At 41.4% G+C, this 25,727-nt stretch overlaps 3 protein-coding genes and 1 long non-coding RNA gene across 4 annotated transcripts in view; 1 reads left to right on the plus strand and 3 right to left on the minus strand.

Moving 5' to 3' along the window:
- The window catches only part of eeig1b (estrogen-induced osteoclastogenesis regulator 1b), a 24,290-nt gene extending 15,464 nt beyond the window's left edge, over positions 1-8,826 (minus strand). Inside the window, exons 1-2 of the mRNA XM_005748158.1 lie at positions 8,622-8,826; positions 8,090-8,346 (exon numbers count right to left, since the gene is read on the minus strand). Coding sequence (XP_005748215.1) covers positions 8,090-8,262 — 173 coding nt within the window. The 5' untranslated portion in view covers positions 8,263-8,346; positions 8,622-8,826. The remainder of the gene's footprint in view (positions 1-8,089; positions 8,347-8,621) is intronic.
- Positions 8,827-10,617: 1,791 nt separating this feature from the next.
- naif1 (nuclear apoptosis inducing factor 1) lies at positions 10,618-14,378 on the minus strand. Its single transcript, XM_005748159.1, has 3 exons — positions 13,705-14,378; positions 12,465-12,512; positions 10,618-12,014 (listed from the first exon to the last, which is right to left on the minus strand). The coding sequence occupies exons 1-3, from the start codon at positions 14,147-14,149 to the stop codon at positions 11,449-11,451; spliced, it is 1,059 nt and encodes a 352-aa protein (XP_005748216.1). The 5' UTR covers positions 14,150-14,378; the 3' UTR covers positions 10,618-11,448.
- A 2-nt stretch (positions 14,379-14,380) lies between these two features.
- LOC102201010 (uncharacterized) lies at positions 14,381-16,689 on the plus strand. Its single transcript, XR_312117.1, has 3 exons — positions 14,381-14,569; positions 15,839-15,910; positions 16,439-16,689. It is a non-coding gene; the product is annotated as an uncharacterized LOC102201010 (long non-coding RNA).
- A 2,951-nt stretch (positions 16,690-19,640) lies between these two features.
- LOC102207926 (folylpolyglutamate synthase, mitochondrial-like) overlaps positions 19,641-25,727 on the minus strand; it is an 8,031-nt gene continuing 1,944 nt past the window's right edge. Inside the window, exons 5-16 of the mRNA XM_013914666.1 lie at positions 25,283-25,397; positions 22,721-22,798; positions 22,380-22,441; positions 21,872-21,974; positions 21,702-21,790; positions 21,504-21,640; positions 21,252-21,380; positions 21,065-21,221; positions 20,818-20,893; positions 20,651-20,711; positions 20,477-20,487; positions 19,641-20,394 (exon numbers count right to left, since the gene is read on the minus strand). Of these exons, the coding sequence (XP_013770120.1) occupies positions 20,023-20,394; positions 20,477-20,487; positions 20,651-20,711; positions 20,818-20,893; positions 21,065-21,221; positions 21,252-21,380; positions 21,504-21,640; positions 21,702-21,790; positions 21,872-21,974; positions 22,380-22,441; positions 22,721-22,798; positions 25,283-25,397 (1,390 nt within the window). The 3' untranslated portion in view covers positions 19,641-20,022. The remainder of the gene's footprint in view (positions 20,395-20,476; positions 20,488-20,650; positions 20,712-20,817; positions 20,894-21,064; positions 21,222-21,251; positions 21,381-21,503; positions 21,641-21,701; positions 21,791-21,871; positions 21,975-22,379; positions 22,442-22,720; positions 22,799-25,282; positions 25,398-25,727) is intronic.

The following is a 25,727-nucleotide window of genomic DNA, read 5'->3' on the forward strand; positions in this document are numbered from 1 at the left end:
CTGATTACTCTCTGTCGTTGTTTTCTGGAGAAAGATACTTATAATTTGATTGCATGTAAAAAAAAACACTTTTACTCTACACACACACACACACACACACACACACACACACACACACACACACACAAACCCTGACCTTCTGCCTGCCATAACTTTTTTTTTAATCATTTAAAGACAGCGTGACAGGTTGTGTATGTGTGTGTTTGGGAGTGTGTTTGCATGACCTGGCAGAGTGTGATGTATAAGTTGTTATATAACAGCAGGCTGTGGTTAGCAGATGTATGTCGAGGGTGGTGGCAGCTTTAAGGTGGGATAGACTCAGGCGGTGATATATTGAGCTGCTCCCAAATGTGCAAGTCTGTACCTCAACTTTGTGTTAGGGAATGTAAAGCACAACAAAAAGGGTAGAGTAACAAAGTGAGCCGGTATTAACCTGTGGAGCCCATCCCAGCACTGAGGTAAACAATGGATGGGGTTTTAAAGCACATCTATTCTCCCTTCCCTTTTTTTCTGTCACACATATGCTGTTCCACTGGTGGATGTTCATGTCATCCATCCATCCTATTCATTAATCCCAGCTGGTATAGTTTAAGAGGCAGGGTAGACTTCAGCAGGTGACTAATCCATCAAAAGACTAACACAGAGAGAGAAAAACATTCAGAACCACCAGTTAACCTTACAAGCACGTGTTTGGACTGTGGGAGGCCAGAGTACCACTACCACAAAGAGGCCGCTAACCAGTCAGTGGATTCAAACTATTGTGACACTGCTTCAGCACACTATCTATTTTCACGTTAATGAAGTTTTTAATCGTGAGTTCAGTGTACGTAAAAGTAATCCCTGTGAGCCAAAACCTCAGTTTTGGTCAGTTAGTCATGTATGATGTCACAGTGAGAGGGTACGTTGAGGTCTTTTTCACAGTAACAGGAGAGTAGAGTGTGAACTTGATGATGGATAGGGGCTGTTGTGGTGAAGAGAGAGCTCAGTATAAAAGCAAAGCTGCAGCTTTATCGGTCAATCAACATTCCTACCCTTACCCATGCATACGAGTTCTGGGTACTGACTTAAGGAATGACACAAGATACAAGAAACTCTTGTATACACAAAGTGTGGTAGGACTCTCACTTGGAGACAGAGTGAAGAGTTTAGTCATTAGAAAGGGCTTCAGAGCAAAGCCACTGCTTCTCCACATTGAAAGAAGCCAGCTGAGGTGATGCGGATGTGTTTTGAGGAGGAGGCCTTGGGGCAGTCCCAGGACTCACTGCAGAGATTATATTTGTCTGGCTTGGAAACAACTTGGTCTTCCTCTAAATTAGCTGGAGGAGGTAGCCAGGGTGAAGTTTGGGCTGCTGTTTGGCTCTGCTTAGGCTGCTATACCTGTGACCCGAATTCAGATAACTGGCAGGAAATGGTCAAGTAGCTGAAAAGATGGATGGATGGATAAAAATTGTCTTAAAGAGGGAGGAGCTAGAGAGCAGATTTTAGACAGCAGATGAACTGAGCGTCAGCCTAAGAACAAACATAGTCTTATTATGAATTGTGAATCATGCATAGCTACTCTGACACATTCCATCACAAGAATATGGAGCTGGAAATTAGCGAGTTATCAATGTATTTTTTCCACGTGCAGGTTTCCATCATCATCATCCTGAAAGGGAAGTGCAAAAACCAAACAAAAAGTCTAGATGTTTCTTGGCTATTAAACTATATCCTTCCAAATACCAGCACGACCTCTCTAGCCTCATAATATGGGTTTGTAAGACAGGACCCTCTTGGAAGCCAATGTCAGCAGATCAAGGGAACAATGCAGGTGTGTCCTAAGGTGGGATGTAGACAGTAGTCTATGTCCCACCTTTTTTAGTAATCAAACTAGAAGCTTTTCTCCATAACAGCTATCATTATCTCCAAAAAAACCAACCAACAGACAGTCAACCAGGAATATTCTGAGAACACTTACAGGAATAATAATTTTAAAGAAAAATCCCATGTGATGAACTTGATGCATGGTTTCAGCCATATTTCTGCTCTGAAAGTAATAAACCAACACATGAGTGTATTTACAGTGCTCTATAAAACATTAAACAAAGCCTCATCCAGGCCCGCAGTATTTCATGCATTTTCACTGTTTAACAAGCCGTGCACAAGTGCGAGATTGGCACAACCTGATTATACATCTTATGGTATCAGTGCAGTGATGCAGGGAGTACTCTGGGTTTTCTGAGAATCTAAAGAGACTTCCAGATCTTAAAACAGAAAAGAGGAACTGAAGAAACAATCTAAAGGCAGAGGTTTGTTAACCACATCCTTTAAAAACCATGTTAATTATAAAAGGTACCTGTTTTACAGCACACAACGCATATATCATCTACGAACAGCAGTCATGATAAATGACTAAGCTTGGCCCCAGAATGCTAAACTCACTGAGTTTAGTTCCTTTTTCCAGTACTTTTTTTTTGTTTCCGTGTATGTCTCTATTTAAATAAACTTCCCAATTCCAGCCGTATTTGTAGGAACTTTAAAGTTTGTTGTATTCCAGCAGTTTGAAGCACACCTGACGCTGAGCATTCAAACAGAAAAACGACTATTTCTAGTGAAGCCAGACAGCAGACCAGACAGCTCACACTTCCCTTTTTTAAGGAGTACTTCTACTAGAAACCCTGCCTCCTGAGGTTTCCTCACAGCACTGTATGCTGGAGACCACAGGCTAAAAAGTAGCTGTGGGACAATAAATTCAAGATTTATTAATTAATTAAATTCATATCAAACTGAGCCTTAAAGAAGCTGATATGTTTTCATGTGTTTAAGAGAAGCGTTTTCTTGTTTACCTTTCTGCTAGTCCTTCTCTGTTTTGTCAGCATTTTGGTCTTCTTTACTTGGGTTGATCGTACTGTAATCCCATTCCAAGACAACCAACGACACATGAACTTCCACTTGGTCACTTTTCTAGATAAACCATTTATCCTCATGTTTATCTGCAAAAGGCAAGGCTCTAACCAGCAAGCACTCAGCTTAGCTAAAAACTGGAAACAGAAGAAAGTTTGTCTGTCCAACAGTCATGACTTTTTGGTAATTTTTTGGTAATTTTTATTTCAACATGTGAACAATATACAGGTACATTTAGAAATGAAAATAAGAGAGAAAAAAATACTATACAAAATACATACAAAAAACGTTCTAATTAATTTACATGTTGAAAGGGAGTGGGAAGTTTTTGCCAAGTGACCTGAAAAGACCTGGAACTAATCCTGTCAATAGATGAATCCAACATGAAACACCTCACTTTACATTTATCTGTTTGTATAGATAAAGCAAACGAGACATGATAAAATAGTTATAACAAAAGGCAGCCAACACAGAAGTGGCAAAATCTGCAGTTCCTCTAATGTCCACTTGAGGCTTACTCCAACAGTCAGTCCACATAGACTCCAAAGTTTAAATGTCCAAATTTACAGCAGAAATCAGCATGTTTGCATCCTGATATAAAATAAAATAGTTTAGTCTCTATAGATAAATCTTCCCCTTTGATAAATCTGTGCTCGGGTGACAGAAACTTTATGGAAAGTTTACACATGCAGCTTGCTGAACCAAAGTAGCATTACCTGCTAATAGCTAATAACTACAGTAAACATCCTAATTCATCTCTATGGATGTCACAGAAACTTCAAACCTTAAGTCCACAAATCAGCAAATGCTGTTCTTATATACAGTCTGTGGTTATATTTACGAGCTTTCATGGTGCTTCTAGGTATAGCTATCCTTTTTTTAAGCATTTACCATGCTTTTGGCTTTCATGCTAAGGAAGTGCCTACCAGCTTTTAGGCAACAATTCAATTCAGTTCAATTCAATTTAGGTCTATTCACATAGCAGCAAATCTTAAAGATACTTTAGGGCATTTTAAATGAAATACAGTGTATTGGGAGTACCACTCCAGGTCAATGGTGTGGAGATATTTGGAGGCTACTGCAGTGTAAAAAAAATGAATATGTGCTCAGGTGCATAACAGGCCTCAAAAAGATAAAGAGGTAAATTCACTCTCTTATCAGCAGTAGACAGCATGGCTGTTTTATCTCAGTGAAGCTGAAAGTGCCAAAAGATTTGGTGCCTTTGCAGATTGTAGGAAAAACAAATCTGTGAATATAAAGGTATGTCTCGGTGTTGGAGTATTAACCTTGTAGGCTACAGAGGAATGCCTGAACAACACTGAAGGACCCTGCTGATAAAATCAGCCACTTGCTGTGCTGTGGAGCTGGAGGTCTTCAATAAATCAGTTGTTTGTCGATTGTGCAACACTGGCTGAAGTCTCGGGTGACGCCTGTTTTCCATTGTTTAAAGTACAAGAGAGGAATTTCTTTAAATGTGAGCTTGACTTGGTTCTTGGCAGCTGATAAACAGCACAAACAGATAACCGTTTAATTTCCAGTCAAAGAACAAAGAACAAAGAGTAACTGATAATCACGCACAGTGCATCCCTAATGGCCTTCAAGTACAAGACGTCCCTGTATAATTGGTAAGGAGTTCAAAGAATCAATAACAGTGTAGGATTTTTAGCTTCTGAGCACAGAGGCACACCTCTGTGAGAGAGGATGCATTCAAAAACCAGCAAACACAGAAAGAAAGAAAAGTTATGCGAGCAAAAACATGCCTCACAAAAGGACAAAAGCACGGATCGGACTGGACTGATGCTCTCCCTCCTTCAAGTACACCTCCACAGGTATTTACTTGGTGAGCAATGGACTTGATATAATGCCAAAATACAAATACGCTCCACACATGTACAAATGTGCGATAAAATGGCCCATTCATGGCTACTCTGATTCATGATGAGTGGATTATGTGATTGTTGGACGGTGGTTGATATTACTCAGCCTATTCTTTGGAAATGAATGTGGGAGGCTTCCTTAAGCTCCTCGCACGCACCAGGTTGGCCTTCACCTGCTCAGGGTTAGGCTCAGATCCACGTCTACTACTTTTTATATGCAATTTTTACGTATTTGTTACACCCAAAGGTTATCATGAAAAAACTTTAAGGTGAAAATGCATGCAAGAATCCCGTGGCAGGACTCCAAGAGCAGTCATTTTCTTCACCATTTTCTTTTAGTGGGCAGGTGTTAGGTGTACATTTAATGGCTTTACTGTCCTGTCCGGTGTCTACCTCATCTCACCAGGACAGGGCCGAGTCACTCTATTACTCTAAATTGGTCAAGCAGTTAATAAGATCTCTCTCCTAGTCTAGTCAAATGCAAAATTATGTACAGGAATGTTGTTGTGCTGTCCTTTTAACAATTGGAATGAAATGAAACAAACAAAACACTCTCCACCACTGAGTGAAGAGTAAGAAACTCTTGACCTCTTTCTCTGGAGACTCTGACCTTTCCTCCTGAGCTTGCCGATAATGACACTGACCCCGGGGGCATCATGGTGTTTATGTCACTGACGAAGGCTGAGAGGTGATGGCTGTGAAAGGCCAGATAAGTAAGTTTCCCATGAAAAACACAATGATTCAAAGCTTACACGCTGGTATAAGTAAGTAGCGTAAAAGTCCGGCAATACAAGCTGGTGGATGCCAGTGAATTTGATTTCAAGAACAAAGACATTTCCATTTGTTTTGGCTGTTGAAAGGATTGATTGACATTCATTTCTTGACCTCTATTCTGCATGGAAACACCGGCAGCAGCCGTGCAGCTTTTGCCATCACATTATGACCAGTTTTGACGTCAGTGATAACATCGCTGATTCTGCCATGTTTGCAGGATACACATCAAGGGCCAGACCAATGCAGTCTATTGACATGCTTAAATTAACCCAAAGATAAGATATCCATGTTAATAATGCTACATACTTAGGCCACGTATGCTCCTTTGTTTACTGTTTGCAGTGTTTTGATTTTACTGACCTACATTAATGTGTTACTGATGCACAGTATATATGCATGACATTTATATGTGGTAGGATAAACAAGCCCTCCTTCTTTGGGCTTTTGGCAGCAGGAACAGAATATGTCAGATTATTATTGTTTATCTGACATGTTTTCCGTCACCTCATAGGCTGGGTCCTGATAGCGGTTTGATAAGGGCTACAGCGGGAAGATGTGCTATGAAAACCTCAAAAAAACTAACACTAGTGCACGCTTCATTGCAGGTTCTGATTATTTCATTCTGTAAGTTCAGAATAAATTGGTTTTTTGCCCATACATACAATCAGGGATTCAAAAGGAAAGTCTGACTTTTGAAACTACAGTCAAACAGTGCTTTAAAATAAAAGCCTCCAATCCAAATATTTGTATGAATATATTTGTACAATAACATTTCTGCCCTGTTGCTCTGTTGTTTGTCTTGCAGTCTTAATGCACCACCCATTTACATTCACAGGGAAGTTAGGTAACTGTCATACATGAATACCTGGAACTCAGAGTAACAGTTATTTGCATGCAGTAAACATGCTGACTCGGCGTTCTCTCAGTTCACTGCAGCACTGGCCTGCAGATTTTACAGATCACTTTAAAGGGTTTTTATCCACCTGGCCCAGATATCTGTCTGAACCTCTTGATGCTCACTCTCTGTTTCCAGGTCAAAGGTTCAAAGTCTCAGTGTTAAAGTCTTTCCTCTGTGTTTCTTTATGTCATTCTGTCCATCTCCCCCTCAACTCGGCGTATTTTTAGCATGTCACTGTCTTCTTCTGTCTTTTCCAGCTCTGCTATAAATCAAGACTGGATTAAACCTGTGCGTTTACTGCCCCTGACCTCTAATCTTTTTTTTCCACTTTCAGTATCCAATCAGAAGAGTTAGAAAATGATTCACCCTCATAGAGTTTTTATGAAGGGGGAAATTATCCACAGAGGCCAAATCAGTTTTTTATATCATGTTTATTTCTGCTGGACACTGTAACACAGGAGTCTACAGAGACTGTCTCACTTTTTCAGCCCCAGAGGCTGCATCTTGGATACAACCCATTGTGTATCCACTACAGTGTTTTATTTCATTTGTTTAACCCACACAGAGAAGCAGAATAATAAAGAAGGGGTGTGGTTTGATGGAGAGTTTTTGGCGGATTTAATTCCTGACCAAACCAGTTTGGATCATTTCAGGTCGCCAGGCTGTTGGACAGACAAGCTTTTCTGCTATCACCTGTTCACTATACAGTCTCACCTTTTATATGTAAACACGAGGTGAAATGTTCTACTCAACTATCTTAAATCTTTCAATAGCAACCTCAGCTGATCAAAACTGATGTAAACCTGGAAGACCCACAAACTCCAACTCCTCTAATGCCCACCTGAGGCTGGCTCCAGCGGTGAATCAGTCCCCATACACTCCCATGTTAAAAGGTCCAAATTTACAGCAATTCAATTCAGTTTGATTTATATCGTGCCAAATCACAACAACAGCCACCACAAGATGCTTTATACTGTAAGGTAAAGACCCTACCTACAATAATACAGAGAAAATCCCAATAATCAAACAACTCCCTATGACAAAGCACATATTGACAGTGGGAAGGAAAAAATCCTATTTAACAGGAAGAAACCTCCGGCAGAACCAACCATCTGCTGTGGCAGATGTTGGGGGCAGAAATTTAAAAAAATAAAGATTTCCAACTTAATAACAAATGTGCGGGAGGAGAATTTATTTACAGCCATCGTTTAAATATATAGTCTATGGGGGAGTGACTCATTTTTGGAACCTGAAGTGGCCGTTATAGGAATCCACTACACTGGCATCATTTTCCAGCCTCTGACGTTATCGCTCCTCAGTCCCCTTTGCCCAGGAGCCCTTCAGCAAACTAACAACACACCACTGCACCACCCCAGAGATGAGCCAAAAGGACCAAAGGGTGTGTTACTTCTGGGTAAATCCCAGTGTGAGTGTAGTGAAAGGTGGAGTTGGGAGACTTTCCAAGCACAGCCAAGGGTGAAGTAACACATGGCTGCCAGTTTAAGGTCTGTTAAGGCTCATCTGAGGTGGAAAACCCGGCAGAAACAGAGGCAGAGCGGAGACATCCACTCAGACTCGAAGAGGGATTACATTTACAGCAGTCAGTTCATGCAGTGCAGCTTTCAGTGGTTTACAACGAGGAAGGTGTCCTACATACCTGGACGATAAGATGGCAAAGTCCCCACCATCAACCAGGCGGATCTTACAGAAAAGCACTCCGTTCACAAAAGGCACCGCTGTCAGCTCCTCCAGAGTGAAGTGCACCTGAAACTTGAACTTCTTCTTCTTCATGAGGAAGGCCATGGTGCCCAGCTGCTGGAGGGTGCTCATGGTTGAAGATGAATGAACAACAACAAACACTCGGGCTTTAAAGAGGAGGAGGAACAACCTTCTTTGCTTTTAGGTTAATCATTTCTGAAACAGAAAGAGAAGAAGAAAGTCTCTCGCTTTCATTTACAGGTTTTTAGAACTGGAAATATCAAGTTTAATGATTTTTTTTTCCTTCTCCACAACACAAAAATATCCCTTAAATACAATTTAACGCACTCCTAACTGACGACTATGTGATTTTAAACACTTTCAGATGTGTGGACTTTTTATTTTTGTGTCTCTCTAACATTATCAGACTCTCGCGGTGAAAAAAGCTGCCACGCAAACACCCACACCACTCCGCACACACACAAGCTTACCGCTCCGACGATCAGCTGCTCCACGTGCATGGTTAAAAAAATGAAAAGCCCACAACAGCACAGCTGGACACCGCTGCAGAGGACTGGGGTCTGGGTGGTTTCTTCCAACACACCAACTTTCCCCTCCTGGTGCTCACACTTCGACAGGCGGTGAGTCTGAGCGGCTCCCTGAACGCCTCACTGGGAAGTCAGGGACCGTCCGCAAAGTCTGGGCAGAGGCGCATGTGAAGAGGAGGAGGGGCCAAGAACTGCATTAAAAACAAACATGAAGAGGAAGGCCACTGGAAGGGAATGGGGGCTCTTTTGAATTTTAATTTTACTTATTTATTTTGAATGTTTAGAAAAATAGAAAAAATATAGTATAAAAGCACAGTCGGAATTCAGATTTTTTCCTCAAAATTATAGAAAGAAATTTCCAAAAGATCTCTAATCCTAAATAAAAGAATAAATCCTAAATCAAACCGTCTGAAAATTCTGTTAGATCTAATCGCTTTAACTGTGGACAGACCTGACTCTATAAACATGTAAAACACCAAAAAAAAACCACCCTGCAGTTCCTCTAATGTCCTACTTGAGTGAGTGAGTTGCTCCTCCGTAGACTCAAAGGTTAATATGTCTCGCATTACAGTAGGAATAAACATTTTTACAGCCTGATACACAAACTATTTCAGTCTGTAGGAACTTATGATCATAACATCTGTAGAGGGGTGAATTTATTAAAAACTCACCTGTTTAAATTACATCAGGGACAAAGCTTGCATTGTTAGGGGTGTCACATGCAACTGGTTCACAGCCCAACTCCCATTTTTTTGTATTTGTCATAAGTGTTATATTTAAAGGAAAATGTGTTTGCATTTTTAATAAACAGCTAGGTTTGATTTAGAAAAGTACATTTAGACATATAAAGATTTAAAGCTTTATCAGACTTAACAACTCGTTGACCAGATTTAACGCAGAAAACATCGTCCATCTGGCTATGTAATAAGCAAGGTTATTAAAACCAGATGTGAAAAAATATTTTGACTAAAATAAAAATAAAAACTACACTTTTGAAAAATGTAAACTAACTGATTTGAAATAAAATAGAGCTACAGAGGAAATACTGTTAGTTTTAGTACATCAGTAGTTTGATAAAAACTTCCCTGATGAGACATTGATAGACGTGTTTACTGAGATGCAAGACTGTGAGTCACTGCTTTAAAAACTGTTTTTATTGTAATACCTGTACAAACTTTCCTAAATCTTCCCTCTGACATATGCCCTCCATGGAATAATACTAAGACTAGCAGAAACTAATTAAACTAAATACAAAACTGTGGTGATACGTTTGCCTCGTGCCCTCTTTGCTTCAGGAAATGAAGATGCCTTCTTAAAAAAATTGATTAAAGACTGATAAATATCAGCAACTAACGTCAATGAATCTCATCTTATGGTGACAGCAGCCAACAGGGTCAAGGAGCTATTGCCAATGTTTGCTCTGAACTCATAGTGAAAGGTGCTTTACTGAGCTTTTTTAGATACCGTTCTTTGTTAGGGACAGGTCACATGACTGGAAAAGGAAAAAGAGGTTCAGCAAACAACCTGAAGTAGAAATGATGAACTGTGAAGTAATAATACTTATTACAGGAATAACTGATTTGTTAAGGGTTTTTAAATGAAAACATCAAATTAAACTCCAGTACACCCTGCAGTACTGAAGTGTCCTCATTTGTGAAATTTAATCTGATACTGATATTAACAAACTGATTTCCTTCCCCTCACCCTCTCAGGACCTCAAACGTCACTGCTGTGCTCACACACCTGTAATGAAACTCTGACTTACACTGACCTCTGCTGGCTGGTTGCAAGCACTACAGCCAGCAGAAAAAACAACCTGCTCTGTATATTTCCATCTCCATCTTTCCAACTGTTGGCTTTTTAGAGTAGGCTATCATGATTTATGTTTCATAGTTAACTTTATTTAGTATATATCGAATCATACACCCAGAATCAAGTTTTCCAGCCTGAAGGCACGCCTTCAAGAGCACGTCATTTTATTGAACATTCAACAAGTTTTGCACCATGAAATCATCCCCAGGGTGAGATCATCATTGCTGAGGTCTGCTGTGAAGTCCTCTGAGGCATCTGATAGTGAACAATCAGAGGAAATGAACGGTGGTGCACGCCATCACAATCGCCTCCCTGAAACATTTGGATACACTGGAAAAGATCCATCACACACTGCAGAGCAGAGTACGGGAGGAACATAACAGCATCACAGCGGATGGAAGCTCCGAAAACAATTTAGAGATGCACAAGAAGACGATACCAAGAGAAGAGTGGAACTTTGGATGTGTTTCAAGTATTTTATAGAAAGCCTGCTCTCTATGACATGATACAGATCCAAGAGTAGAAAAAACTGTGTGAAACTAAGTGTTTAAAACTTTTGACTCATGGGGATCATTCGTTCACTCACTGACGTCTTTTACCATGTTTAACATGAACATCTGCCCCTGGGACAGGAGAGATGTGACAGGAAATAAAGAGTTTGGCCTCTTTTTCACTTTATTCTGGTCTGAACACATGCTGGTTAAAGTGCAGCTCACACACAAACCTGGCTCACCACGGTCTAAAAAAACCAACCCGTTAATTTTCCATCAGGCTGATGAAATATTTGCATAAAAAAAGATCAGAAAACCAGATTCAGGGTATTAAATAACATCAAGTCGTGGCAAAAAATAAAAATAACAGTTCTCCATTGGTTCTGTACATGTTCTTCATAAGGCATAAGTGTAATCATGGTTCACACACGTACACACACACACACACACACAACCACGCACAGAGTCTATTGCACCTCCTCAGCCTGTTGTGTAGGAGGAGGCGGAGGTGTTTTGGGCCTGCTCTGCTCCTCTGTTGCCGCTCCATCAATGGTTGCTCCAGTTGCCGGTGTCGCCACAGAGCTGCTGGCGTTCGCAGCCTCAGACCCGCTCTGCAGAAACTTCCTCAGGTCTTTGAGAGCCGGTCGGAGCATCTGTACCAACGCGAGCAGGGCGGCCTGCGTGCCCTCCAGTGCCTGAGCTTGCCTCTCCTGGGCAAAGGCCTGCGCCTCCTGGGAGCGCCGCATCATCTGCAGCAGCTCGTTCTGGCCCTCCAGGTGCTGGGCGATCTGGCGGATGTGCACGTTGGTGACTCGCTGCTCCTGCAGCAGGCGGGCGGAGTTCAGAGCAATGCGGCTCTTCAGCTCCTGCGGTTTGGCATGACTCTGAGGTGGCGGCGGGGAAACGGAAGACGAGGCCAGCATCTCCATGGGAGCCTCGACCGCGGCCACCACAGTCGGGGCAGAGTCGCCCTCAGTGGTGGTGCAGTACTCCACCACGCCGCCATCCTCCAGAGTGTGGTACGTCGTCTCAGCTGGAAGCAGGAATCAGTTTCATTTCATTTATTTATTTAGTTTCAGACGTTTATTAAAAGCCTCACAGAGAACGTGAAGAAACAACTGCTCTGAATTCATGTCTGAAACATCTTTCTATTGTGCTGAAGAAATATAGACTGAAGCTGAATTAGGGCTTGGCTGTACTGTCATGTAATACCAATAAGCAGCAGAAGATGGCGCAGTGAATCAGTGTAACCTTTATTCCTTTAACCAGGCAAAAAGAAAAAATGGTATTTAATGGTAAGAGAGCTAAAAGTTAAAATGTCGACCCCTGGTAGTGATTAAATCTGTAGAATAATTACAAAATGCACCTTTTAAAGCACAGCAGTTCAACACCAGACAGTCCAGTAGAGTTGTGATTAGAAACTCTGATGGCTCTGCAAGTGTCACGGCTAAAGTTTGAACATTTGCAAAGAAATGAAACGTACCATTCAGCTTTGAGTCATCACAGATTGTCCCGGCACCGGCTGGAAGAGCTAAAAGGCAAACAGAGGAAGAAGCTAAAACCTCAATGAAACTATCAGCAAATCTTTAATATGTATTTTTTATTTTAAAAATGTAACTCTGAATTTAAATGTTACATTTTTGTAATTTATTATCATAGTCATATGATCAGATTTCATATTTATAATCCAAATTAGTATTGAATTAAAATATTAAAATGTAATATTAGGATTTAACATTTACTACATTATTTTTAAATTTTTGGTGTCAAATGTTGCCCACTTGGCTTTCAATAGCTAACTACCATAATAATGGATTGGATTTATATAGCGCTTTTCAAGGCACCCAAAGCGCTTTACAATACCACTATTCATTCACTCTCACATTCACACACTGGTGGAGGCAGCTACGGTTGTAGCCACAGCTGCCCTGGCGCAGACTGACAGAAGCGAGGCTGCCATATCACGCCATCGGCCCCTCTGGCCAACACCAGTGGGCAAGTAGGGTAAAGTGTCTTGCCCAAGGACACAACGACCAGGACAGAGAGCCCAGGGATCGAACCGGCGACCTTCCGGTTACAGTGTGTGTGTCTTTAATATTTAGATTTAAAATTTTGCATTTATATTTAAATGATTTTATAATCATACATTATACACTATATATTATGTTTAAAAGTATCTTATAATAATAGATAATGATTTAAATTTAATATTTAGAATTTAGTACATTTGTGGTTGACTGCAGTTTGAATGTAATTCCTACTTTTTAGTATGGATCTCACATATTTAATTAAAATATTTCATTAACCTATTAACTTTTAAATGTAAATTTAATAAGCTATTAGCTTTTTGTTTACATGTAATAATACATTTAAACATACTTACATAAAATATTAAGCCTGTGTCGTTATTACGTAGTTTTAGTTATTTTGCATTTCATGTAGTATTTTGGATTAGAATGCAATACAACTATACTTGTAAACATTTAACTTACAGACCAATTTCTAACTTTACATTTATTGTTCAGGTATAAACATAAATGTAACTAAACTATAATGTTTACTGTGACATTTAATAACACTTTCATTCACTTTTTCTGTCTGAGTTTTCAGTTGTTTCAGAAAATACTTAAACTTCACACTTCTTTTTTTTTTTTTTTACAGTGTTACACGCACAGTTATTTTCGGCACGCTTCACTTTCCGTACTTCACCGTGCGGCACTCACCCTCCGTCAGAGTGACGGTTGCGGCGGCGTTGACGGTCACAGGTAAGGTGATCTCCGCATCCGAGTCTCCGGCAGGTAGGCTGATGATGGTGGCCTCTCCCAGCAGGTTACAGATCCTCTGCTGCATGGCGGTGAGGATGACGGGAACTGGAGTGCAGTCCGCGGACGTCCCCTCGATGGCAGCCCGCGCTTGGGCCACCTTCCGCCGGACCTCTGTCTTCATGTCGGACCACTTCTTCTTCACCTCGGGCAGCTCGCGCGGACAGGTGGTGACCTGGTTCACCTTTTTCAGGATGTCCATCCACGCGTTATTCTTAGCCATGTGTGTGACTCCGGCATTGAAGTGGTTAACCAGTGTGTGCTTTTGTTTCTCTATTTCTTCCACTATAATTTCCACCTCCCTCTCCGAGAAATTCATTTTTCTCTTTTTGGCCACCGATGCCATAAGTGCAGAAAAGCGTCTTTACGGCAGGTAATTGTGCGTATTGTACGCAAAAATAGTAGGATTTACTCCGGTAATGTGCGCAACGTAATGGCTTCCAGAATCGGCTTCTTCTTCCTACTAACGACGCTTACGTTAGATGGAGGACGTAGCCCCGCCCACCGACTCTTCCATTGGTTGAGGATCTCGCGGTAATGCGACATTCTCTCTTACTATTGGACCAAACAAAAGCCAATCAACTCAACAAGCCAAACAAAAAGACGAAGTTTAAAAAAAAGAAATGTTACCGTTATCTCGCTTTTTTCCAAGTTACACTTGAGTGAAAACAACGTTTAAAGCGTAAAAAAGAAAACGTAAGGGGAACATGTCAGCTGGGATATGACTGCTTCATCAACAGCATGGTTTTAATACTGCTGCTAAAAGGTAACAATTCTAAAGACGTCTTTAAACTGAATACTACTAATAATCAATATTATAATTATTGTAACCTCTCATTATTTACAAATTTCCAAGACACCATGACACCGTGAACAATTTTCAGTGTCTTGAATGAGGGATTTAATAGTGAAAGGCAAGTGTCTTGCTTGTGGTCGGTCAGAGTTATGTTTTCTCGATGATGGTTTTTCTCCCCTCTGGAAGAGGATCCTTCTTTCCTTTTGATTGTTGTAGGTGAAACTCACATTTTTTAATCTCTTCTTTGTTAAAAGAAGGGCAGCTGTGGCTACAACTGTAACTGCCTCCACCAGTGAGTGAATGTGAGAGTGAATGAATAGTGGAATTGTAAAAGTGCTTTGAGGGTCTCCAAAAGCGCTATATAAATGCAATCAGTTATTATTATTATTATTATTATTATTATTATTATTATTATTATTAAATATTATTATTTAATAATTATTATTATTATTAAATACCTCTGACATGTTAAGTTCACTCAGTCTGTTCAATGGGACTCTGCTTCCTGTTCCTCAGAACAAAATCTGTTCTTAAGACTTTGAAAGAAACCACTGAAAACTGAGCTGGTTCATGAGCTACCCAACAACCTTGTTTTAATCTGCGTTTGAACAAAGAATGTTTTCCATGTGTGATAACCGCAATGACAACTACACAACAGAAACAGTTTGCCCTATAAGAATAAAGGAGGAAAAAGCTAACAGAGTCTGGTGCTCCATGTTTCTCTCTCTGTTTCATGTTTATGTCACCAATACCTTAACATAGAAAGGTGATTGAAAGCAAAAGGAAAAACCATCTGTCAATGGGGCATAAAAGACTAAATGAAGCAAAAAAACAAAGTGCAAATACAAAAAAAAGGTAGAAGACAAGGTGCATTAAGAAAAAAGGAAGACAAGAAGCAAAAAATAATAATTTCACAATTATCATGAAACTGACACAAATTGACCAAAAATGGTAGATTGGGATGGGATGGTGGATAAAAGATGGTGAAGATAGAGCTCCCCACCAGAAGGAAACAAAAGTTCTGTCAGCTCTGCGCTCTTCAAGGTCACACTCAACATTTTCAGTGTTTAAGGTGGAAAGAAGATCACAAAGATTTAGTGATGTGCTGAAAAATGACAAAAAAAAATCTGATATTTGGGGTTAAGTAACCAGAATTAGCTGGAACTTTAACTGGAACATTTTGTTTTTTGTTTGTGGGTCTAGTGGTTAACACATCTGAATAACTGTCTTCCCATGCAGAGATTGAACCCTCATCATGTGGATACTTCCAGGCACTTCAACTGTTTCAATCTTTCCCACTGATCATCAATGGTAATTCTCTTCAGTAAGAATTTAACCCTTGTATGGTGTTCGGGTCTGTGAGACACGTGTTCAGTTTTTTTCAAAAGAAAAATTAAACAATTAATTATTTTTTCACGTGTAAATGTGTTGTGTCTTTCCACTCACTCCACTTGATTATAACTGATGTATTTATAACATTTTATATAAAAGAAAAACGAGAAGCACATTAATTCATAAATGTGATCTAACAAAGGTAAAGGGAAAAAATTAACCATGTTTGCTGTTCATATGTCTTGTAATTGGGATGAAGTAAACATCTGTTGAGTAATTTAACATAAAATTGTTTGATAGTGTTAATTTGGAAAGCCAAAACTCTAGCGGGTCCACCAGACCCATGAACACTGGCTGAGTAACAAAAATACGAACACCACACAAGGGTTAATACCCTCTCTGACCACAGTGTAGCACTGTTACACATCAAATTTGACTGTCGTAATAAATAAATCAGTGTCCCACACTGTGTAAAATGAGCCTCTGTCCTTGTTTCTGATTGGTCAGATGCTGCCAGCATCATCTCTTTCATGTCAGCACTCTTGCAGCGAGGTTAACAAACCCTGGGTTGACTTATCCCATTTGTGACGAGCTTCACGTGGCTGCTGATGTTAGGATAAGAAAACCTGGACCAAGAAATAGATCCTGGATATGTGGAGCTAGTTTCAGAGTGCAGGGCCGAGCTCTGAAGCTGCTTTTATGTCTCAGGGTAAAGAAAACTATTTGTTTCTACACTACATGAAAAGTTTGGACTTACCTTCAGGACTTGATTTCTGTTTTGTTTTTGTTTTTACTTTTACCTTGTTTTATATTGTGCCGTTTTGTCGTGGTTGCTTTGGTTTAGAAGCTTCAACCTTTTTGTTTTCCCCCATCACTACTTTTAATGTACCACCTCAGTATTACCCCACATCATGTGTGGAACATGTTTTCTTTCTTCTTTTTTTGCACCTGTTTGGTACCTTTTAATTTTCCCATTGCATTTTTTGCTTTAGGTTTGTTCCCTGTGTTGATTTGTTTTTTAGTGTTTTGTACTTTTGAACCACTTGTTTTTTTTAATCAGTTGATTATTTCAGATTCTTTTCTAGTGTGTGTGTTTTTGGAAGCATGTGTGTTTGTGTTGAGCATTTTTGCCAGTAACCCAGCACCCAGATTTGATCCATTTTTACCCAGTTGTTACTCGGGGTCCTTTTCCACTTTTCTGTCTTCAGCGCTGCCGACAAACAGGGTTTAATATTTAATGAAGTTCAGTTTAGAGTGAGTTAAGAAGAGTTTCAGAACTAGAATAGAATTCAACTTTATTGTCATTGCACATGCACAGGTACAGGGCAACAAAATGCAATTTGCATCCATCCAGAAGTGCTTTAGTGATATAGATATATTACAATATATATTAGCAATAATATAGATATGTGAGTATATTACAGAAATGGGTCTATTATGGTATGTTATAATGTACACGGTATGAAGTATGTTGTGAATATTCTATAACTATAGGTATGTACAGGCTGTAGTGAGTACAAGCTATGATATGAACAGGATATAAATATGAAAAACTATACAGAATATGAAATAAATAACTTTACAGAAATCTGAGATATACAGCTATACAGAAATGGGAACTATGCAAGTTGTAAACAGTTGTAGGGTTAAAAATTATCGAATGTACAGAATGATTATTTACACAGAGCTATACAGTAGTGCAGTTAAGATAAGTGAGGGTGTAGATAGTTTCTACAGAGGCTATATAAAGTGCTAGTGGTTGTGAGTGGTGGTTCAGTCCATGTTATTATTGTATGTTTGAGGGTACAGTTGTCCATTGTGGGTGTGTGTGTTCAGTCCATGCGTTAACGTGGGTCAGATGTCAGGAGGCAGAGTTCAGGAGTCTGTCAGCTGTGGGGAAGAAGCTGTTCCGGTACCTGGTGGTCTTAGTCCGGAGGCTCCTGTAGCGCCTCCCAGAGGGCAGGAGGGTGAAGAGTCCATGTGATGGGTGACTGGGGTCTTTGATGATTTTCCCATCCCTTTTCAGACACCGCTTCCTGTAGATGTCTTTCATGGCAGGAAGTGGTGCTCCGGTGATGCGCTGGGCAGTTTTCACGACCCTCTGCAACGCCTTCCGGTCCGAGGCAGAGCAGTTCCCGTACCAGACTGTTATACAGTTGGTCAGGATGCTCTCGATGGTGCAACGATAGAAGTTCACCAGGATGTCTGAGGACAGGTGGTTCTTCCTCAGAGTCCTCAAGAAGAAGAGGCGCTGGTGAGCCTTCTTGACCAGCTTGGAGCAGTTGGTCGTCCAGGTGAGATCCTCGGAGATGTGGACACCCAGGAACTTGAAGCTGCTCACACGCTCCACAGCCGTCCCCTTAATGTGGATGGGTGGATGTGGGTCAGCATTCCTCCTGTAGTCCACGATGAGCTCCTTGGTCTTCTCGGTGTTAAGCAGCAGGTTGTTTCTGTCGCACCACTCAGCCAGACGATCCACCTCCTCCCTGTAGGCGGCCTCATCGTTGTCACTGATGAGGCCAATCACCGTGGTGTCATCTGCAAACTTAATGATGGTGTTGGAACCATCAGCAGGTCTGCAGTCGTGGGTGAAGAGGGAGTGGAGGAAAGGGCTCATCACACAGCCTTGTGGTTCATCGTGATTGTAGATGAGCAGCGGTTATCCAGCCGGACATGTTGGGGGCGGTTGGTCAGGAAGTCCAGTAACCATTTGCAGATGAGGGAACTGATGCCCAGGTCTGTCAGTTTCTTGATGAGTTGTGAGGGGTGGATTGTATTGAATGCTGAACTGAAGTCTATAAACAGCATTCTGGCGTAGGTGTTGTTGTTGTCCAGGTGTGAGAGGACAGAGTGCAGTGCGATGGAGACTGCATCCTCTGTACTCCTGTTCTGGCGGTATGCGAATTGGTGGGGGTCCAGGGTGGGGGGGAGACAGGATTTGAAGTGTGCTAGGACCAGCTGCTCTAAGCACTTAGTGATGATGGGGGTGAGTGCTACTGGGCGGTAGGCATTGAGGCAAGATGGGTTGGAGTTTTTGGGTATCGGGACGATGGAGGTGGATTTGAAGCAGGCCGGTACCACAGCGTGGGCCAAGGACAGATTGAATATGTCTGTGAGCACTCCTGCAAGCTCCCCAGAACACGCTCTGAGAACACGCCCGGGGATGCCATCAGGACCTGCAGCCTTGTGGACATTGATCCTGCTCAGCACCGCTCCTACATCGGTAGGGGAGAGAGTCAGAGGTTGGTGGACTAAGCATTCATATGACTGTTTTGCACAAACGTTTAATGTGAGTATGTGTTTGAGTGTCCACTGTGGTTCAGATGTAGAGCAGAATTGTCTAATTTCAGGAAGTTAACCACAGGCACATGGTATCTAGTATAGTGGAGTGTTTAAAGACCTTGCAAATAGGAGGCTGAGGTACAACTCCTTGATGGAGATGAAGCTCTGTCCTTTCTTAAATGTTCGAGTTCATACTGTAAGCACTTTTTGAACCAGCTCAGCATTTCAGGTTCACCCATCGGATTTCCAAAAAGAGAAGCTTGACGCATCACTGCAGAGAACATGCAGTCTGCATGCCTTGGTGCTTGAATTTATACACCTGTGGTCATGGAAGTAATTGGAACACCTGAATTCAATCATTTGGATGGGTGAATGAAAATGTTTGCCGATCAGCAGAATGTCATCTTACATTCGTGTATCACAGCATATAGTCCAGTTTCATGTTTACTCTGATCAAATACTGGGATTCAAGGTCAAAATGACCCATAGACTCCAGCTTGCAAAACTTGGAACCAACGAGGAAGCCGATGCATTTAGTGATGCAAATAAGAGAAAAGTGTTGAAGGCAACATTACCCAGTCTGTGATCAAAAACTTTACATTTTAAAAGATCATTTATTTGCAATCCAGTCACACTTAGAAACTTGAGTTTTGGCCACTGTTACAAAAATATACGCAAAAGTTACCTTCATACCATACAGAGAAAATAATCAGATTCAGGAAAATAAGTCTAGAAAAACTAACACCACACCCAACCCTCTTCCCTAGAAGCAAATCCCTCCCAGTTGTGCAAATAAAAAACACTTCTGTTCACTTGGAAGAAGCTGTGTCCAGGTGTTTGAGAGCTCCTCCCACCAGATAAAGGCTTCCAGTGATGAGGACGTGGATCTCACTAGCTTCGCGGAGAGGAGCAACTTTGGCCGTGATACTCGGTTTAACCAGCAGCGTCATCTTGGCCTGATCGGCCAGCACAGAGTCCCTGCCTTGTGTGATCCACTGGAGGGCGCTGAAGATGCACGGGAACACCAAGGTGTCCCCTCTGTGCTCAGGTAAATTAGGAAGCCTGTCCTCAATCAGCAATGGATTATCTCCATTGTCATCCAGGTGGTTATGGAGGCGCCAGATCCTCTCATTGTCCCAGCAGCGAGTCAGCATTTCCTCCACAGACATGTCAAACTTCTTCTCCTGTACTGAAGAAGGTGAAAGAATAAGTTCAAAGTTTTTGGCTCAGAATTATTCACTGGATAAAATAGTCTCTTCTTGCATAATCTGCATCTGGAAACACAGACTCCAACACAAACTCCACACAAGTAAACTATAAAAATGTGCTTCAGATAACATTAGATTACAACAGCACACTTCTGGACACCGATACTGTGTCCAGACTGATTTTATATAGAACGATCTGTACAGGTGCAAACAGGTTCAGCAAACTCACTACTGGAGGTGCTGACTTCGGCAATGCATGGGCAGAACACAGCAAAGTCAAAGTGGCACGGCTGCAAAGAAACAAGACATGCAAAAAAAAAGTTTTCAACTCTATACGTACTGTCACGTCCTTGCCAACATACCTACAAATGCATTCAGGTTCGAAGAACTACTCACCACCAGGAGTTTAAGGAAAGCAGCTGCGTCTCTCTCTCCTGTAACGTTGAACAGCAAAACTCTGGCCACAGGGCCACTGAAACACAAACACATCAAAGTGTCACATCACATAGCATTTGATGTAAAAATATTTCTGTAGATCCACCTACAATTGGAACACACACTCTGGTCCATTTTGTTAACAACAGAGACCGGACTAAATGTTTAAATTAAAAATTCTAGCACATCTTTTTTTTTTTTAGCTCACCTGGCGTTCCTCTCATGCTCAGCTGCAGTCTCTCTAAACCATTCAGAACAGGCCTGGATGCTGTGCAGGGTGTGAGCTCCATCCAGGAAGTAGGTGACCGCTCCATGTTTTAGGGTCTGGCTCCTGCCGGGCCACTCGGTATCTGCCAACCCTGAGAGCAAACGCATTCACTGTTACATCAGCTGGCCCTGGGTGGGTCCTGTTGTTATCTCATTGGCTCTGCGGGACTCACCTTTCACCATCACGGGGCTGGGACTGAACGCAGTCGCCTGAAGCATCCCGCCATTGTTAACAGTGCTACAGGGGAAGCTATTATCTGTTCAGAGAGGACAGGTACATTGAAGGTACAGTAACCAAAGCTTGCAGTTATTATTTGCATTATTTTGTACTAATCATTTATTTATTTATTTCTGGATATATGTTTAAACATCAGCCCAACCTGGTAGACCCCTCATCTGAAGCCAGGTGTGACTCAGCTGGAGGGCGAGGGAGGCGTTGGAGCGCTGGTGCTGCCCTGCAAGGCCCAGGTGCAAAGGTCCACATTCTGCCTGGTAGTCCACAGTGGACACTGCAACAACAGGTTAGAGAGAGTTATAGAAAGCTGAAGCTTCACTTTCCTGTGTGATGTGACTGAAAGTGGACTCCTACTCCGATCTCTTTGGCCCACTCCTCGAGCACAGGCATGGCGTCCTCTGGCTGTCTGATGGTGAAGGCGGGGACTCCAGGCTGCAAACACAAAAATGCAGCATTACTAAAAGAATCACGCATTCAGACTGAAACAGTTACTCACTCCTAATGTGAACAGACCTTGTAGATGCCCGCTTTGTGCCAGGCGATCTGTTTGATGGTGTCTCCCAGAATATCAGTGTGGTCTATGTCCAGGAAGGAGATGCCACACACCCACGGCCTCCTGTTGAAACACGCAGGGGTCATAGTGACGACCGAGGCTGTACACTGAGCATGGCAGCAGACATAAACAGCAAGAAGTACTACAAGATGGCAAGATGGAAAAATCAACTACACACCCACCCCACCCACACAACAATAAGAAAAATCGAATCCTATATAAATGAGAAATGTAAATAGTGTAAAAAACAATTTTTAACAGACGTAATTTTGAGAACATTAAAAATAATTTTGTATTTCAGCAAAAAGTGTAAGAAGACAGACTCCAGTGACTCTTATGACAAAGGCTTTTTAAATGTGTCCACTTGGTACCATTTTAGTTTATGTTTTGATTCGGAAGCTTTTCCATTGTTTGTGATATTTTGCATGTTATGCCAAAGACTTATGCTCTGCTAAGTTTACATCTCACCGTATTATGTTGGTGTTGTCGTACGCTCCGCCGATACCAACTTCAATCACAGCTAAATCCACCTGAGCAAAGAGGAAGAGCCATTTAGATTCAAGGAGTGTTTATAGTAAATAAGAACCATCTGTTGGTGAAATAAACAGGACTTATCGTTCAAGTAAATCTGAGCTCTGAGAATTACACACAAGCTTTTCTTATACACATCCAGAGGGGCTCATTTCTGAAGAAACTTTTGAAATCTAATGTTAACTGCACCACTGCCTGTAGGGCAGATACATGCATACATAACATGTGTCAGGAATAAATTCCATATAAACATTTTCTGGCTGCTTTTGACAATGTACCTTCTCCTGAAGGAAGATATGGAAGGCCAAGATGGTGAGGATACCAAAATATGTCGGCATCGTCCCTCCGTGAGCGTCCTGAGGAGGTTAAAGGGAAAAAAAGTTATGACTCTTCAATCTGCTTGTTTATACACCAAAGATGATATATTTTATCTAATTTTTTCTAAATGATCACATCAGGTCATAAGTCTGAGGGTTTTAATTGAATTAATTTTAAGATGTTACCTTTCAAATATGGTCTCAAATTTATTAAAAGTGATGGCTTCTTCTACTTCTCTTTTCAGCTGATTTTTTTCATGGTTCACCACAATGGGTCATCTGCCTCTATCTCACTCTATCCCAGCATCTTCCTCTTCATGTCCTCCTTCACTTCACCCATGAATCTTCCCTGTGGTCTTCCTCTTCTCCTCCTGCCTGACAGGTCCATTTAATCATCCTTTGTCCAATATATCCTATGCTGTCCCTCTGATGACATTTTCTATCCTGCTCACTTTTAGGTAAATCTTAACATCATTTAAAGTTTCTTATCTTAAATTCCAGAGTTGAATATAGTTTTAAATCTTCCAGAAGTAACAGAAGTGAAGAAGGGGCTGGTCTAATTTCCATATCTAAAGCATGTCTGTATTATGTTAAAGAAATCAAAACTGTACTTTGAAGCAACACCAAGTTATACCACAAGATGGCGGAAAGAGTCATTGTAACCTTTACTAAAAAAGGCAAATCAAGCCTGGGAAAAGACAAAACCCCGCGAAGAAATTGCCCTAAAGCAGTGATTCTCAAACTGTGGTGCGCGTGCCACTAGTGGTACTTGGGCTTTCTCTGGTGGTACGTGGAAAATCTCCAATTTTTTTTAAAGATTAAATAATATACCATTGTGGAGGTATGCAAAGACGACACGACAGTTCCCGAGGCTCTTCTGGGAGCCGGAGTCAACCAGAAAACGCCTCCCAGAGTGTGAGTCCTCTATGAAGAGCAGCCTTTCGGAGGCCCCCAGGAGAATTGGTGGGGGGGGTGTGGGAGATGCCGTCAATGAGTCAGGAACTACTGCCTGGATGCAATCCGCTTCTTCTGCGAGTGAGCGGTAATCCTTCGCGGACCGCAGCAGCACCGACATCTGTCGGAGGAAGACGTGAGTGAAGAGGAATCCGCTGTCATCCATTCCTAGCAAGGACAGCGTGCTCTCCATGAGCTCGAGAGCGGTACCATCACCAAGGTCCGAGAAAGAGAGGAGTTTCTCGGCCTGCATTGGAGAGGGAGTAGCGCCGTAGCAGCAGCGGCTTGAGAGAGGTGTATTTCCCTTGTGTGGTGGGATCCCGGAGGAGGGTCATCACACGGCGAAAATTAAAACGTACAGTTTTGCTATCACTTCCGACATAAATGAAGACAGAAAACTAAACAGCTGTGACATTTGTAGGGTTACTGAAGTTGGGCTAGCTGGTATATAATGATGTGCTACGTGGTAGCTAGCTACACAGCTATGGTTAGCATAATATGAACACAGTGAAGCTGGAGGCTGAACGCTAACTTTTATCCACTAGATAAAAGTTAACGTGAGGGTTCCTGATGGTTAGGGACAAATGCAATCGCATGTCAGGATGCTGTAAACGGACCAAACTTCAGTCAGGAGAACAACTGCAATGTAAGGTTAGTCATTAATATACTGCTGCATGGGCTGGGCTGTAGTTACATTGTAAGGTTTTAAAAACTGAGCTTTAAAATGAATAGTGATGCTAAAACCCGAGAGAGGCCGACAGTGATCACTGACTTTTTTTAGGGGCTTGTTCAGATTAAAGAACACAATACAAAGCATTAAAACATGTTAAAAACACAACAGCCTTAATAAAAGCAGAGTAGTTTGGACCCAGAAGCAGGGTTCATCAGGTCATCACTTAAAGATTGGATATCCCACCGTGTTTTAATGCAGTACAGTTGTTGTTATTATTATCACTCGTCACATCTTATTTATGACAGTTAAAATAAATAGCATTCATATAAGAAATAAAATTGTCTGTGTAAACTGTATGTAGTGTTAAACAGGCCTATACTACTGCACTTTAATGTCGGTCATAAGGGTGGTACTTCAGGAGCCATATATTTTGAGGGGGTACTCATTGTGAAAAGTTTTAGAACCACTGCCCTAAAGGAGTAAAGACAAATTAAAAAGTGAAAAAAAAAACACAAAACAAAACAAAACAAAACAGCAGAACATGACTGAAAACTTTTCAACAAACCCAACGATACAAGCCTGCCCCCTGGTGGTCAAAGCTCTGGTAAAAATTTGTGGAGGGTAATAAGAGAAAGTACCTTTAACAGCTTTGAATCCACATTAGAAGGTCAGTTCATCCCCAAAAGTTAATTTACATCATTTCCCTCTTCAATTGAGAAAGGTTTGGTGCAATTTGCCCAGTTTTAGAGATATTATTTCTATGACACGACTTGGGTTCTCGGGTTGGCAGGTTATTACCAGAACCAGATCACCATAGGGTGTGTCACATCTGGTCCAGTGGATGGGGCAGTGTCAAGTGGCATTTTAGTTTTCTGTTTTTCTCTTTTCACACCTACCTTAGTTTCCTCGAGCCGTCTATATATCTGCCAGAAGTATTTGGTGAAGAGCTCTTTTTCGATTGGCTGCCCGTTGATCCGAATCCTCTCTGTGACTTGGACCAAATGTGGAGAGCTGCACCCAAGAAGAATATTTGAAGCCTGTTATTACCTGTCAGTCTCTCCATCTAATTCCTCCTGTGCGTGTGTGTTTATGTTCAAACTGCTCAAAATATCAGAGTAATATCAGAGTAATCTGATTACAAAAACTAAACAACCCATTTTACTGTTCAGACTACTCGAGAAGAGCACAACCCCAACATCTGGACAGCTGTTACGTTCAAATGTAGAAATAACAAAAGACTTTATAGCTGAGTATGGGTGTGTATTTGTGTTTTATAGCTTATTTAAACCTTTCCAAGGACTGCACAGAAATCTGAAACAAAGCACGTTTTTATGCAATAAC

The sequence above is a fragment of the Pundamilia nyererei genome, unplaced genomic scaffold (genome assembly GCF_000239375.1).
Source record: "Pundamilia nyererei isolate P.nyererei 1_Seehausen unplaced genomic scaffold, PunNye1.0 scaffold00215, whole genome shotgun sequence".
In the NCBI taxonomy this organism is placed as follows: domain Eukaryota; kingdom Metazoa; phylum Chordata; class Actinopteri; order Cichliformes; family Cichlidae; genus Pundamilia; species Pundamilia nyererei.